Source organism: Herpailurus yagouaroundi, unplaced genomic scaffold (genome assembly GCF_014898765.1).
Source record: "Herpailurus yagouaroundi ecotype Mexico unplaced genomic scaffold, PumYag 140, whole genome shotgun sequence".
Lineage (NCBI taxonomy): Eukaryota > Metazoa > Chordata > Mammalia > Carnivora > Felidae > Herpailurus > Herpailurus yagouaroundi.
In genome coordinates, this window is record NW_024412395.1 from 9,022,157 (window position 1) to 9,038,379 (window position 16,223).

At 41.5% G+C, this 16,223-nt stretch overlaps 1 protein-coding gene across 26 annotated transcripts in view; it reads left to right on the plus strand.

Moving 5' to 3' along the window:
- Positions 1–16,223, plus strand: part of CLASP1 (cytoplasmic linker associated protein 1) — a 277,455-nt gene that overhangs the window by 214,425 nt on the left and 46,807 nt on the right. For 16 of the 26 annotated variants that reach the window (XM_040474788.1, XM_040474793.1, XM_040474789.1 and 13 more), the window contains 5 exons: positions 284–352; positions 1,110–1,112; positions 1,236–1,399; positions 7,538–7,616; positions 8,637–8,780. In XM_040474788.1, coding sequence (XP_040330722.1) covers positions 284–352; positions 1,110–1,112; positions 1,236–1,399; positions 7,538–7,616; positions 8,637–8,780 — 459 coding nt within the window. The remainder of the gene's footprint in view (positions 1–283; positions 353–1,109; positions 1,113–1,235; positions 1,400–7,537; positions 7,617–8,636; positions 8,781–16,223) is intronic. The other 10 variants (XM_040474791.1, XM_040474796.1, XM_040474792.1 and 7 more) reach the window with 2 other exon arrangements.

The following is a 16,223-nucleotide window of genomic DNA, read 5'->3' on the forward strand; positions in this document are numbered from 1 at the left end:
GGGGGACAGCATTTTTCCTCGATCCTGGTCTTGAAGCATGTCTTAAAAGTCCTGTGATGATCCTCACAGCAAAGTCCACATTAACAACATTCGTAAAATTCAAAAAAGGTTGGGTTCTAGGGCCACACAGATATCCAAAGATCTAATTATCATGATTTTTCTCTAAGGTAGTGTTTAAAAGCAGGAAGATTTTAAGCATAAGCATAAGATTCATAAGACTTACAGCATAAGGGGTATTAGGTGGTGGGGCATTGATGAAATTTCTATTACCTGTCACCTCTAGATTGCTGATTCAGAACCAGAATATGAGGATAAAGAAGGAAATTTGTTTCCATCAGAAGGCTCTTGTACAGTGAGTTTGGAGGTCTCAGTTTAGTTCATATTTGCTAGCTGCCTTTGAGCTAAGTCAGGAATCCCTGGGGCTCAGTGAGTTATTTCTGAGCTGTCTCACCGGAGACCCCTGGTGGTTAATAGCTGCTGTGCTAGAACTGAGCAGGTCTATAATGGCTGGATTGTCCCAGTAGAGCACGACTCATTAGCCAAATAGGGTACTTCTCTCTCTGAAATCGGTTCCAGGATAGTCCACTGTGGACTCTTATCTCACCTTAGACAGCGTTAGTGACTGCACAGCAGCATAAGAATTATGCGGACTATATACCATACTTTTTTACAATAAAGACTATTATCACTTTTACAGTATCTTCTTATAAAGATATTCCTTTGCAGTATCTGAATTGGAGTCATACAGTGCACAAGTGTTTTTCCTCCCTCATCCTCCAACATCCAAATAGTACTTGTTGAGTGCTAGATAATGAACAGTAATAGTATAGAATTATGATGGTTAAAATACCTTTTTTTTTTTTTTAAGAGAAAGGAAGGAAGGAGGAAAAGCCTGCAGGAATAAACTGACACTTTTCAGTACAGTTAATTTCTCTCAATACTGTATTTCGAAGGCATATTGAGGGAGGGGAGAGTATCAGATATCAGAGATCAGTTTGTAGTCTTTTCAGGTCTTTTAAAAAACTGCATGAAAATGGTATTAATTCACTGTAGACTAACATGGAATTTGTTTTGTTGCATGGCCTGGTTTGCGGTGGAATTCACAACAGAGAGTAAGTTCCAATCCTTTTTCCTTTATTTTTTTAAATACATTTGTCTTCTCTAATATGACCTGTCCGTGTTTTAGAGACTTTGGAGACAATTCTGAATTACATATATGAAATGTTTCCGTCTAGGTTTTCAGTATGTTTTTGGAGACTCTGGTGGATTTTATAATAATTCATAAGGACGACTTACAAGACTGGCTTTTTGTTCTTCTCACACAATTACTTAAGAAAATGGGGGCAGATTTACTTGGATCTGTGCAAGCAAAAGTTCAAAAGGCTCTAGATGTCACAAGGTAAGTTTTTAAGGACCAGACCACTTTTTTCCCCAGCTTTTGAGTTGTAACTGACATAAAACGTTCTATAAATTTGAAGTGTATAACATGATGGTTTAATACACGTGTACATTGCTAAATGATTACCACGGTGTTAGTTGACACATTCTTCACCTCACATAATTACCATTCTTTTGTTGTGCTCGTGGTAAGAACATGTAAGAGCTTATTCTTTTAGCCACTGTCAAGTGTATAATCCAGTCCTGTTAACTGGTAATCACCATCTGTACTTCAGATCCCCAGAGCTGCTGCGTGTTACGTATGCTTGTTCCCTTTGACCAGCATCTCCCCATGCTTCCCACCCCCGCATCCCCTGACAACCACCATTCTACTCTGTTTTTATGGATTTAGGGTTTTTTTGTTTTGTTTTTTATTTGTTTCTTATTGTTTGTTTGTTTGATTCCACGTATAAGTCAGATCACGCAACATTTATCTTTCTCTGTCTGGCTTATTTCACTTAGCATAATGCCCTCAACGTCCATCCATGTTGTCCCAAATGGCAGCATTTTCTTCTTTTTTATGACTGAATAATATGCCATTATTTTTCTTTGTCCGTTCGTTCATCTGTTGACAGACACTTAGGTTGTTTTGTATCTTGACTATTGTAAATAATGCTACAGTGAACACGAGGTCAGAGGTCTCTTCAAGATAGTGGTTTCATCCCCTTTGTATTCATACCCAGAAGTCGAATTACTGGATTATATGATGTTTCTATTTTCAATTTTTAATTAATTTATGTCTTCAAGTTTCTTTATTGGGGGGGGGGGCTTGGCACAGAAGGAGAGAGAGAGAGAAGGAGAGAAAGAACCCCAAGCAGGCTCTGCACTGCCATGCATAACCCGACGTGCGGCTTGATGTCATGAACCGTGAAATCATGACCTGAGCCAAAATCAAGAGTTGGATACTTAACTGACTGAGCCACCCAGGCGCCCCTTTATTTTTAATTTTTTGAGGAACATCTATACTGTTTTTCATAGTGGCAGCACCAATTTACATTCCTGCCTACAGTGCACAAGGGTTTCCTTTTCTGCACATCCTCAACATTTATAATAACTAGGAGGTGTGAGGTGATAGCTCACCGTGGTTTTGATTTGCATTTCCCTCATGGTGATGTTGGGCACCTTTTCATGGATTTGCTTGACACTTGTTTGACATTTGTTGATGTCACGTTTGGGAATGTATCTGTTCACGTGGGCTAGACAATGTTGATGTTACAAGACTCTTCTAGTGTTTTTCTGGCATTCTCTTTTGTTTTTGTCAGCTGCTTGAATAAGTCCTCTCTTACACCATTTCCACATTCTCTTGTTAACAGATTTGTTGAAATGTCCCTGCTTTCCATGAGATGAAAAGTTGGCGTTATTTTTGTGAATGCTCAAGACAAATGTAAAAACAAGTATAAAACCTTGCAAATTGATCCTCTTATCTTTAAAAGACATTTTAGAGTATTTATGTACATCCTTCTGAAGACCTCAGTATTTTTAAAAAATGATTATTTTGAGAGAGAGCACGCATGTATGTATGCACACATACGTGAGTGGGGGAGGGGCAGAGAGCGAGGGAGACAGGGAATCCCAAGCATCCTCTACACTGTTAGCGCAGAGCCCTATGCAGGGCTCAGTCTCACAAACCGTGAGATTGTGACCTGAGCCGACGTTCAACCCACTGAGCCACCCAGGCACCCTAAGACCTCGGTATTTTTATTTATTTATTTTTAATTTACATCCAAGTTAGCTCGCATACAGTGCAATAATGTTTTCAGGAGTAGATTCCAGTGATTCATCCCCTGTGTGTAACACCCAGTGCTCATCCCCAGCAAGTGTCTTCCTTAACCCCTTACCCATTTAGCCCATCCCCCCACCCACAGCCCCTCCAGCAACCCTCAGTTTATTCTCTGTATTTAAGAGTCTCTTATGTTTCGCTCCCTCCCTGTTTTTATATTCTTTTTGCTTCCATTCCCTTATGTTCATCTGTTTTGTATCTTAAATTCTTCATATGAGTGAAGTCATAGGATATTTGTCTTTCTCTAACTTATTTCACTTAGCATAACACCCTCCAGTTCCATCCACGTAGTTGCAGATGGCAAGATTTCATTCTTTTTGATTGCCGAGTAATACTCCATTGTATGTATATACCACATCTTCTTTATCCATTCATCCACCGATGGACATTTGGGCTCTTCCATACTTTGGCTATTGTTGATAGTGCTGCTATAAACATGGGGGTGCATGCGTCCCTTCTAAACAGCACACATGTATCCCTTGGATAAATGCCTAGTAGTGCAATTGCTGGGTCGTAGGGTAGTTCTATTTTTAATTTTGAGGAACCTCCATACTGTTTTCCAGAGTGGCTGCACCAGCTTGCATTCCCACCAACAATGCAAAAGAGATCCTCTTTCTCTGCATCCTCGCCAACTTTTATTGTTGCCTGAGTTGTTAATGTTAGCCATTCTGACAGGTGTGAGGGGATATCTCATTGTGGTTTTGATGTGTATTTCCCTGATGGTGAGTGATGTTGAGCATTTTTTAATGTGTCGGTTGGCCATCCGGATGTCTTCTTTGGAGAAGTGTCTCTTCATGTCTTTTGCCCATTTCTTCACTGGATTATTTGTGTTTTGGGTGTTGAGTTGGATAATTTCTTTATAGATTTTGGATACTAACCCTTTATCTGATGTCGTTTGCAAATATCTTTTCCCATTCCATTGGTTCCTTTTAGTTTGGCTGATTGTTTCCTTCACTGTGCAGAAACTTTTTATCTGGATGAGGTCCCAATAGTTCAAGACCTCAGTATTTTTAATACTTCCATCTTCTTACAAGTCACACTAGAAATCTTGCTAACGACATATGATGTAGGGCTCCCACTCGCCCAGGTACAATCTCTGTTAGCATTCACTGGCTCAGAGGTTGATAACGCATAGCAGTTGTGACCTGTTACAAGGAAAGAAAGAAGAGCTGTGGAGATTCAGAGACATGTGAAAAACTGACTGTGTGCTGTCATTTTTCAGAAACCTCTTACCTACTGTGTCTGCAGTTGTAGGTTCGCAACATACGAGTATTAGAAATTAAATAGCCTCAGAAGACACCTCGCTGTAATGACTCAGTTGCCATTTGGTGGAACATAGAGGGTTATAGGTCACATCAGTGAATTTTTAAAAGAATAAGCCAATGACTCCAGATCAACTAATTATCCTCAGTAGAGTAACTTTTATATGACTCAGTTACTACACACTGGAATATTACTATATATCATAGAATGTCCAAAACAGAAGGACCCACCTTCATTTTATTAATGAGGAAACAGACTTTACTTGACTTGCCCGGGTCACAGTGCGTGTTAGTGGCCATCTGGGAACTGGAATCCAGGACTGCTGGTTATTACACTGCTGTGTGTTCCCCTTACTGCAGACTGGTCTGTGGATGTGCGACTTTCTCTCCTGAAGGAGAATGTGGATAGTATTTGCGCTTTTTCTTTCCTCTCTGGCTCCCTCCACTAACAGTAGCACACGTCACCCTGCCATCATCCCCCATGTATGTGTCTGTTAGTTGTTTGTGACTGCGAAACATGCATTTGTTCCTCCGTGCTCTGATGCCAACTGTTTTCTTTTGGTTCCTGACCCTGTAGATCTGTATAATTTGTGCTGCTATAGAATTTTATTATCCAAAGAGCTCTCCCTTGGTATTCAGTGAGCTCAGTATAATATACTATATTTACAATAAGCTTTTCAAATGCCGTCCCTCCTTTGGATGAGCGAGTTTAGTGGAATTAAGGAACATTCCTGCGTGCCGGTGTATTACTGGATTTGTAAAGGTTCAGCCAGGGATTGACTAGAAGGGCGAGGCGGGTCCAGCTGATAGTAACTGAGTGAAGTAGACAGGAGGGACGGTGATGCTGTGGGCTAGGGAACTTCCGTAGAGAGAGGTGGCCATGTTGGCATGTGGGCCCAGTGGTCCCAGACTTCCCAAGAAAGGTCAGAAATGTGGAATAAGGCAACACATTTGAGCTTTATCTTTAAATGACACTCTGAAAGCCAGATAAAACATTTGTGTATCAGACTTGGCCTAAAGGTCTCTTCCTTCATATAGGTGAATTTGTGAAGGGCAAAAACTTTCAGATCTTTAGGGATGGCAGGAATATTAAGATTTTACTCCTAAACTTTGGTGATTAAGGAAAACCCTCTGGTTATTTTCCTGGATGCCCCTTTCCTTTAAGAATCCTCTCCTGGGTAGATTCGATCCAAATCTCTAGAGCACATTCATTATTCAGTTTTCTCAGCAGCTGAGATGCCTAGCTATTTATGCATATTTAGGACCCATCAGTGAGTATTGGCGGGGAGGGGAGGGGGGGGGGCCTTTGTAATGGCTGAGGGGGGTTCCTAAGATAACAGGTCTGATTGCGAGTCTGCCTACTTCCTTTCCTTTGGCTGTGCCTGGCCACAGACACATTACCAGGTTAAACACGCCAGCTTATACTGAAATGGATTCTCCGTTCTCCCCTTGCTGCAGAAGGAGACAGAAGTTTTGTGTGTGGTTTGTCAAGCTCGTTTCTCTAATTTATAGCTGGTGTGAGTCACTTAAGTCATGTATGCTAAAGCGTACTTTGCTTGCAGAAGTGGTCCTCCTGGCTTCCTGGGTACAAATACATGTGCTATTGGGTCACGTTTACTTTTTATTAGTAATTGTAACAGTAGTAATATTAGTACCCAGGATGTGCTCTGTGCTTTGCATTTTCTTTACATTATGTCATTAAAATTTCAAATTCAGGGGCGCCTTGGTGGCTCAGTCGGTTAAGCGTCCGACTTCAGCTCAGGTCACGATCTCGCGGTCCGTGAGTTCGAGCCCTGCGTCGGGCTCTGGGCTGATGGCTCAGAGCCTGGAGCCTGCTTCCGATTCTGTGTCTCCCTCTCTCTCTGCCCCTCCCCTGTTCATGCTCTGTCTCTGTCTCAAAAATAAAAATAAACATTAAAAAAAAAAAAAAGTAAAATTTCAAATTCATCCTGTGACTTCACAGATCTGAACCTGCTTCCCCGTTCTTGTTACTATACTTCTGTAGATTGGGAAGAGTCCCTTAGAGAGGCCAAAGGAAACAATGCCGTCACTCAGCCTCAGTTGTAATAGATGTTTGCATTGCACCATCTTTCCTATTAGTGTGGAAAATACGTCTGCGTCTTCCTACATGGACATGATTATGCACTTTTAAACTAATGCTGGTAATTGCAGCATTTTAAGGGAAGGAGCATGGACTTTGGCTAGCCAAGAGTCCTCGGGGTTACTCAGATGTATCAAAGATGTGAAATGGCTGCAAGAAATGAGATCAGGAACAGGTGAGAAGCGGAGGGCCCTGGTTTCTGCATATGTGTTGTAGCTGGATGGGGGATTCCCTTGCTGGGTCTCCCATATTCTTTGTGGTCACCCTACAAAATAGAGACCAGAAGCAGTTGCCCAGTAGGACCAAGGAGGACAGCATGGTTAGCTTAAGCAAGGGCAGCTGTAGGCAGCCTCGTCAGGATGTAAATTAAGATTTCGGAATTGGAAGTTTTTCTCATGAAGCAGTTTCAGAAAGGTACCTGGAAAGAAGATGAGCACATTCTAGAAGGCAGGTAGGAATCTCTTTTATCATTTGGTCTTCATTTCTAAAATAGCATACATAACTCTAAGTGTCGTGTGTGTTTTGGGACTTATAGCAAGATTTCCCATTTTCTGGGGCACCTGGGTGGCTGAGTTGGTTGAGCGTCCGACTTCGGTTCAGGTCATGATCTTGCACTTCATGAGTTGAGCCCCGCATCGGGCTTTGTGCTATCAGCACAGAGCCTGCTTTAGATTCTCTGCCCCACTCTCTCTCTGCCCCCCCCCCAAAATTAATAAAACATTTTTTTTAAAAAATAAGTAAAAAAAAAGATTTTCCATCTTCTTAATTTTATATGTAATGTCTATTACTCTAGTATTTATATAAAATGGAAAGTACAATTACCTGTGTAGAGGCTTGCTTCCGTGTCCATCAGACTTATCTCTATTGGTATGTTTCTGTTTCTGAGATGGTTTTGCGTTATTTTTTGTAATGTATCTTTCCTTAAAATGAGCACTTTCTTTCTTCTCTTAAACCTAGGGACTCCTTTCCATTTGACCAACAGTTTAACATTTTGATGAGATTTATTGTGGATCAAACTCAAACTCCTAACCTCAAGGTTGGTGACTATTTGTCATTACAATTCAACCTCTAGAAGTCAAATTTGCTTAAAATGTCCTTTTTTGTACATGACTCGTATTTGGCTGTTCTGAATAAGTCTGCTGTGAGCATTCTTACACAACTGTTTGAGGCCATGTTTCCATTTTTCTTGTTTAAGTACCTAGGAGAAGAGTCACTGGTTCGTTGGGTGGGTCGTGTTTAATGTTATTTTAAACTGTTCAAATGGTTGTACCGTATTATATTCCTACCAGCAATATAATGGCAGGCCTAGTAGTTCCACATCCTCACCAACATTTGAGTATTTTTGCTATTTTCCACCGTATTTAAACTAGAAAATTCTGGTGTGTTGATATAAGGTATCTTACTGAAATGTTTTCCATATTAACATTCTAACACATGAAAATTAGTTGTCACGTATTTTGGAAAATCATAACTATAAGACTGAATTTGAGGGAGGGTATTATTAATTTCAGTTAGGTCGTGTATACGTCATCTCTTCTTTATTCATTAGCTTTTGTTGGGGTTTTAGGATAGCTGCAATCAATAACCGCCCTCTTCTCCTAAGGTCAAAACCAATTGAGGCATCAGTGGAGAAGTTAAGGTAGAATATCAGCGTGATTGCTAAAAATGCTACCTTGCAAGACGTGGCCTAGGATGCCCAAAAAACAATACTAAGTGCTTCCTGGTCAAGCAGCAGAGTCCATAATCCTGTGGCCTGCCCATGGGGGCTCATGCCCTGCAGGTGTCTTGCTGTGTATGTGAGGAGGCAGAGCAGGCCTTCTCCACAGGCACAGTGATCTAAAACTGAAGAAGGTTGATCTGTATGCCAGTCTTCCTGTTCCCAAACTTAACCTGTCAGCCATTTCATGCTTTTGTCCCTGATGGACGTGGCTCTATGTGAAAACACAGATCCAGGAGAAAGGAGGGGTCCCCTCAATTGTATTTACTTTTCTCTGATCAGAATTCTATTCAGAGATTCATAAGTGTACCTAATGAGTATAATTGTTGGATCTTTCAGGTCAAAGTTGCAATCCTGAAGTACATCGAGTCCCTCGCTAGGCAGATGGATCCAACGGATTTTGTAAACTCTAGTGAGACGAGGCTTGCAGTTTCTAGAATTATAACCTGGACGACAGAACCAAAGAGTTCAGACGTGAGAAAGGTATGTCCGCGAGAGCTCAAGTGCAGCTTTAAACACACCATTCTCAGGCATGTGTTAGGAAAAGAAATGTACTTGGGAACTTGCACACCATCCCACACACCTACATGGGATCCTTTATTACTCCTTTTCTGTGAAACCAAGACTTTGCTGTTGCCCCTTATCTTCTTTCTCCAGTTCCACCTAGTCCCAGTCTTCCAGCATCAAAATGAAAATCGGAAACCGTGTATGATTGGTTTGTGGTTTTCTTAGGCATCTATTTTATTCTTTTTAAGTGAGAAATCACTCATGGTTTAGTGTCTCTTCAGGCCGTCGGTTTTCCACATATCAGTTTTGTGACATGGACTTTGAGGACAGAATTGAAAATCTAAGGCTGCCTGGCCACAAGGTGCCTCATAGCAAAAGGTGGCTGAAAATTTGCTAAGAAATGAATTTCTGAATTTAAAAAGAGCAAACAATTTCAGATTACATACCATACTTGGAACACACTCTGACTTGGGGAGTGACATGGGGAGATAGAATTCAGATTTTGGATGCACCCTGGTATCAAGGTGTTGTTTTGTTAGTTTATCAGCTGAAGAATATTGGCTACTTTTTTCAGAAATGACACATTGAGGAGCAGATAACATAGGAAAGAGCACAGAGTACTATTATTTCTCTTTCAAGATAGTACGCTGCATCAGGACCATTACAAAGATTAATTATTACATGTGAAACACTTTGTCAGTTCCTGACGAGTTGTAAGCACACCACAAGCGTAAATTACTGTGTTTGTCTCTCTTACTCTCTGCCTGTCAATGTCGTTCTGTGCTTGAGCTTCCTACTGCTTGAGTTTGACACGTGGCCATTATTCTTTTTACTTTATGTGTAAACTAGCCTTTATGAAGTACTCTTAAAAGCCAGTTTTCTCAGTTCTGCTTCCAGACTGGAGGTACGTGATTTTGGTTATTTGTGTATAATCACGAGCCTTGCATTTTTTCTTCTGTACCACACTCCTTCCATCCTTGGCCCTATCAGTGGAGTTGTTTGGCCTTAAGCAGAGTTGATAATGTGGACCAGTTGGGTCCAGCAGGAAAAAAGGAAAGGAGAAATCCAAGCAATAGTTAGCAGGAGTGGTAAATTTCCAAATGCCAATAAACACTTAGCTCCTCTTCCATTGAAGTTCAAAGACAAGAACAGAAGAATTCCGTGAAAGGTTTCTTTAGAAGGGTTACGGATCATATAAGTCCTATGTCCATTGTATAGTCATAAACTAAGTTGTCCAAGGACAAGGAACAAGGGCAAATCCTATTAAAGGACTCATTCAAAATTGTTATCAAAGAGGCATTTCACTGGCAACCTCTGATTTAGCCATTAAACCAGTTTGGGATTAGGGAGGTACAATAGGAGGTGGTTGAATGATTTGCTTGGTGTGTAAGTCACAAACAGGTATTTCTGTTGTAGTTAGTTTTTAAAATCACAACAGTGGCCAAAATACAAAAGCCTTAAGGGTAGCTTTCTGTCTTTAGTCGTAACATGTAAATGTGTGTGTGTGTATATGTGTGTGCCTTTTGTAATTGAATGTTACTTAAGTATTCCTTCCTGTAGGACTGAAACATTGTAGACTTACGTATCACTTTCTCTGGACGTGCGCATTAAAAACTTGAACGACAATTTATTTTCCTAACTTTTCTAAGGAGGATGTCATAGGAACTTTCTTCCTTCAGTTATTTAGCCTTAGGCTCCCAAGGCTTGAGTCAGTTATGGTTAGGATATTAAACTTATTGCCAGCAATCATGTGGATTGTTTACTGTTTGATCTTCAACACTTACTGTCAGTCATTTTGGGTCACGCGGTGCTACTTCGCAAAGCCTGGTCTCCATGGGTGTTCCACTCCTGTTGCCTGCCCTCACTTCTTCCCCTTCCCCGTGTCGAGGACTGCTCAGCACCTCGCCTTCAGACTGAGTTCAGATCCAGGTTCTGGGCCAGTAATCCTGATCTTCAGGAAATTTGGAAAGCTTTTTTATTACATCAGTAGTTCTCAGTCCTGGCTACGGTTAAAATCTGCCTCCATTCCTGGGCTCTATCCCAGGTAATTTGACCTAATTGGTATAGTGTAAAGTATGGACATTGTTTTGGGTCTCATTGGGATTCCCTCCACCATTGGCTGTTTTTTAAGGCACAAGTTTGCGACCTGGTGTTTTAGACCATTACCCTGGAGTTGCACCTCAAGACATACAAGCTGCTGGCACAGTGTTGACCTGGTTGCGATCGATTCCCTTGGTCTGAGACTTCATCTGCAGTATCTTCAGGCCTGGGGCTAGACTTGCTATTCCCCAGGGACTTCTCACCCTCCCTATTTTCTCTCGCCCTGTATCTCTGCACCTAGCACAATACCTGTGTGAGCAAAGTAAACATTTCATAAACAGTTTGAATGAATTAATGAATGATAAATGTCCAGAAAGAGGTGATCTCATTTTAAGTAGCATTTCGAAACCATAATGTCGGAGGCCCCCTGTGTTGACTTCTTTGTTCGTTTTCTGTTGTATACTGAAACACCACAAACTAAGTAGCTTGAAACTACACACTATTATGTTGTAATTCTTTTTTTTTCTTTTTTAATGTTTTTATTTATTTTTGAGACGAGAGAGACAGAGCATGAGCAGGGAAGGAGCAGAGAGAGAGGGAGACACAGAATCCGAAGCAGGCTCCAGGCTCTGAGCTGTCAGCACAGAGCCTGACGTGGGGCTCGAACTCACAGACTGTGAGATCATGACCTGAGATGAAGTCGGACACTTAACCAACTGAGCCACCCAGGCGCCCCTGTGTTGTAATTCTTTGATTCAGGAATCTGGCACATGGTCTTTGGGTCCTCTGCTTAGGGTCTTAACAGACTGAAATCACGGTGTCGTCTGGGTCTTTGGTCTCATCTGAGGCCTAGTCTTTTCTTAATCACTGGTTCTTGGCCGAATTCCATTCCTTACAGGAGGGCCGAGGGGCCTGTTTTCTGGCTGTCAGTAGGGGACATTCTCAGCTCGTGGGCCACCTGCCAGCCCTGCCACACCTCCCTCTCCCCAGCTTGGTAATTTGTTTCTTCAAAGCCAGCAAGAGAATATTTGGGGAAAAAATTTCCCCAAACTTCCCAAATATGATGAAAAACCTTAGTCTACCCATCTAAGAAGCTCCATAAACTCCCAGTAGGATAAGAAAAGATCCCCAGATAGACACATCGTAATCAAACAATTGAGAGACAGAGACAAGTAGAGAATCCTGGAAGCAGCAAGAGGGAGGCAGCCTGGCATCCCCCAGAGACCCTCTGGTTTCGCCTCAGAAACCGTGGAGGACAGAGGCAATGGGATGGCATTCAGCGTGCTGACAGAAAAAACCTGCCAAGCAAATATTCTCTGTTCAGCAAAACTATTCTTCCAAAGTGGAGGAGAAATTAAAATGAAGCCAGCACCTCCAACCTTGCTTAAGGGTTTAGGTCACACCCATCCAGGATAATCTCCCCTTTGATGACCTGAAAGTCAACTGACTGGGGAGGGACTTTTCATTACACCTGCAGAGTCCCTTCTGCCATAACAATTAGGGGAATGATGTTCCATCATTCACAAGTCTCACTCTAGGAGAGAGGATCGTACAGGGATTGTATGTGGGAGATGGGAGTCTCAGGGACGTCTTAAGTGTTTTGCCTACCAAGGCTTTATCTCACTTTCAGTGAGTTGGCAGGAATCTTCCACAGTTATTTGTTAATTCACTAATTCTTACTTAAATAGGGAGCTTTTTAATCTAACTATTTAAATTGTGGTGAGGGTCAAGATGCATCTCTGCATCCTGGGTACCCTCTAGGGTTTTGTTTTGTTTTAAGTTTATTTATTTTGAGGGAGAGAGAGTGCGCGAGTGGTGGAAGGGACACAGAGAGGGAGAGAGAGAATCCTCTGCACTATCGTTGCAGAGCCCAATGCAGGGCTCAGTTTGCATGAACGGTGAGATCCTGACCTGAGCTGAAATCAAGAGTCGGACATTTTACCCACTGAGCCACCCAGGTGCTTCTAGATTTTTTTTTTTAATCATTAAAAATGTCAGTGGCTGGAGGGGCGCCTGGGTGGCTCAGTCGGTGAAGCGTCCTACTCTTGATTTTAGCTCAGGTCATGATCTTGCAGGTTCGTGGGTTTGAGGCCCGCGCCGGGCTGTGTACTGACAGCTTAGAGCCTGGAGCCTGCTTCGGATTCTTGTCTCCGTCTCTCTCTGCCCCTCCCCTGCTCACACTCTGTCTCTTCCTCTCTCTCTCTCTCTCTCTCTCTCTCTCTCTCAAAAATAAATAAATGTGAAAAAAAGGTTTTTTTTAAATGTCTGTGACTCAAGATTGCTTGGCTTTATACACATCCAGCCTTGTTGTTTGATTAAAATAGGTGCATTAAAGCACGGTATTTGGATATGTGTTCTTTTGCCCCATAACTACTTACCCACAGACTGTACATTAGGGCACTGCAGATTAATCCTTCATGGAGACGGCATCACTTTTATTTAAATGCTCTCTTCTGATGTGCCATCCAATGGACATTATGTAAATACAGATGCTGTTGTAAGTAATGCAAACTGCCTTGCACAAGAATTTGGACCATATTTGAAAGCTTATCTAAATGAACCGAGCACCTAAATAAATTAAAATACTTAAAAATTGGGATGTGATATATATCACTCTGCTCTAAGATCTGAACTTGTCATTATCATTTTAAGGCTGTAAAAAAGTAAAACAGGAACTATTTTTATCTGGGTAAATTAAAGCACCCTGTCTCTTTTAAATAAACTTAATGTTTTTGCACCATCTTTCATTTGCAGTTACTAAAAGTTTCTATCAGGTGCTAGGAAAACCTTGGTGATTTAAAAAAGCACTATGTGATCATGAACCAAGTTTTCCTATTGGTGTCCTGCTTTAATTTCTGAAGAGTAGGGCAAGATTATATTCTAAATGTTAGAAGAACGCTTCAGTCTGAAATTTGTGCAGTAAACCCTCATATTGGCCCTACTCTAGAGAACATTAATTTTCTGCAAACAATACTTGGGGAGTTTGCAGACAGTATAATTCATCCTATAAGGTCCTATTTGAGAAAACAACTTAACTCTAATAGAACTCGTAATTTGTTGACTTCAGCATTTTTAATATTTTGATATTTACTTTGTTTCCCTTTTTATCTGTGTTTTGGGTGTTTGTTGTTGGAGAGAGAGAGGTGTTTAAATATTTAAGATGTTTTGAAGAGGAAGGAAGAAGCACGGCCAAAACCAGAACACAAGCCAGTCAGCAGTGGAGTGGGCTTACCAGGCCAAGACTGATGGGGGCCAGCAGGAAAAGCCCCACCCAGACCCTCACTGGCCCAATCTGTTCCCAGAGTAACCTTGTTCTTGTTTTAGGTGCGGGAGCGCTGACTGTCCTGTTGACCAAACTGTACCTTTCTGAAGGAACTGTGTTTTGTGTTCATATAATGTATTAACAGGAGGAAGTGGATTCTAGAGTTTGACCGTCTTTTGACTTCTGCCCCTGCCACTTGGTGGTGGTGCGAGCTGGCAGCTGAACCTCAGAATTCTTGTTTGTTCCCTGTAAAATGGGAATAATCACCCCTGCCTCAGGCTTCATTGGGGGGGCCTAAATGCAGTATAGAAAACATAGGTAGAGACTCCTTCAATTGCTATTGCAGCCTCTGCAGCCCCGTGGGAGGCTTGTTTTGGTTTTGCTCTGTTATTTGTGAAGCACATGGAGAACTCAGGTTTTTTCCAGCATTAGGAAGATTTTTTTCCCCCCAGTCAACCAAAGGGAATGTAAATGCAGTAGAACTTTTAATGCTATGTTTACATTTCAGGATTCAGAATCCCTGTGGGTTTGCGTAGCATACATGATTTTCTACCATTGAGCGCCTGCTTTGTCAGATGAGATAGCGGATTTAGCCCCCGAAATGCCGTAAATGAAGTCATGGCAAAGAAACCTGGAAGGTATATAAAGATGCTGTTGTCTGGATCAGGAAGAGAATAGAAATAGCCCTCAAAAGTTGAAATTTCCAGCTGAAAAATTTTAATGTCTACTTACAGGTAGGCAGTGTGGCCTAGCCACAAAGCTCAGGATTTTCCCATCAAACAGGATTTGAGGCTCAGCTTAACTGTGACTGGCTCTTTCCAGAAATGAGTTGACTTTTTTGATCTCTTTGCTCAGGAACGCTACTGCTGCCAGCAACAAGGCTGGGTAGGGAGCACCTAGCAAATGGTAGAGGTTTGAAACCAGTAGTTACCGTCTTCCTGTTCTTAGAGCTGCTAGATCATATATGTCCAGGTGATGTTGCAAAAGAAGCCACATACTTTCACAGCTTACAAATAACCCTGGTTTTAGCACTTGCTTCTTCTCTCATTAAATCCTGCCGCCTTTCCTGTTTGTCAGTCCCCGCTTCAGCGTAGTCGAGTAGGTGAGGATTTCCCCACTAGGTCAGCTTCCACCTGCTCTGGGCCCGGAGAAGGAAACTTGGAAGAAAATTGTAAACAGGTAGATTTTAAACTATGTACTAATTTGAAAAAAGACACTTCACTGTTTGCATTATAGATTATTAATACTGATTACCCTTGGCAAGACACTGAAAAGATTGTGAAGAAACCTAAAATTCATATAATACTATGTTGAATGTGTGTGTGTGTGTGTGTGTAAAGGTTTGTGTTTTGATGTGTTTTATGATTAACTACCTGCCCAAAACAAAAAGCTATGTTGAGTGTAGTCCCCTACCATATGCAAGATACTAAATAAGGAATGTCTGGAGGTTTTGAAGTAACCTTTCTTCGGCGATTTTCTAAAGCAATTTTAATGACCATCTGGAGGGAAGCAATAATTGTTTAATAAATTAGAAACCTTCTCTTTCTCCCAAAGTTTAAGTTTTCCCCAGTTAATACCAGCGCTGAAGCATTTGTCAAAAGCTTTATTGATCTCCTGTCTCAAAGAACTCTTTCCTGCCTTCAAGGCAGTTAGTTGATAGCCCCGGGAGTTCTTTCCATAGAGTGACTGTAAGATTTGAAGGACCTTTTGCCCTCATCTACCAGTTTCTACTGCTGAGTGGGCGTGAGTGGGACTCAGTTCCTTTTAAGTTGCCATTTGGTCTTTAAAATAAATGACCCTAGAGTTGTCCGTTAAGAGAAGTCAGCAGCAACCTTGCGTTTTTGGTCGGGCTGCTCACTGGCCCTGCCTCTTATGAAAGGCAAGAGTTCAATGATGGAACAAGAACAGTGGTGCACTCCACTTTTTGATCCATTATTGAACACGAGCTGTGCCCCAAGCTTTTTAAAATGAATCTCTTCAACTTATCGCTATGTTTGGAGTTACTCCTTTAAAGAGAATGTATTGATGATAATGATAAATATAACCCAGTTTTCTTCCTTGTTTGGATTCTAGTATTCTGACTTCTCACTAACACAGAGGGTTGTAGATAAAATATT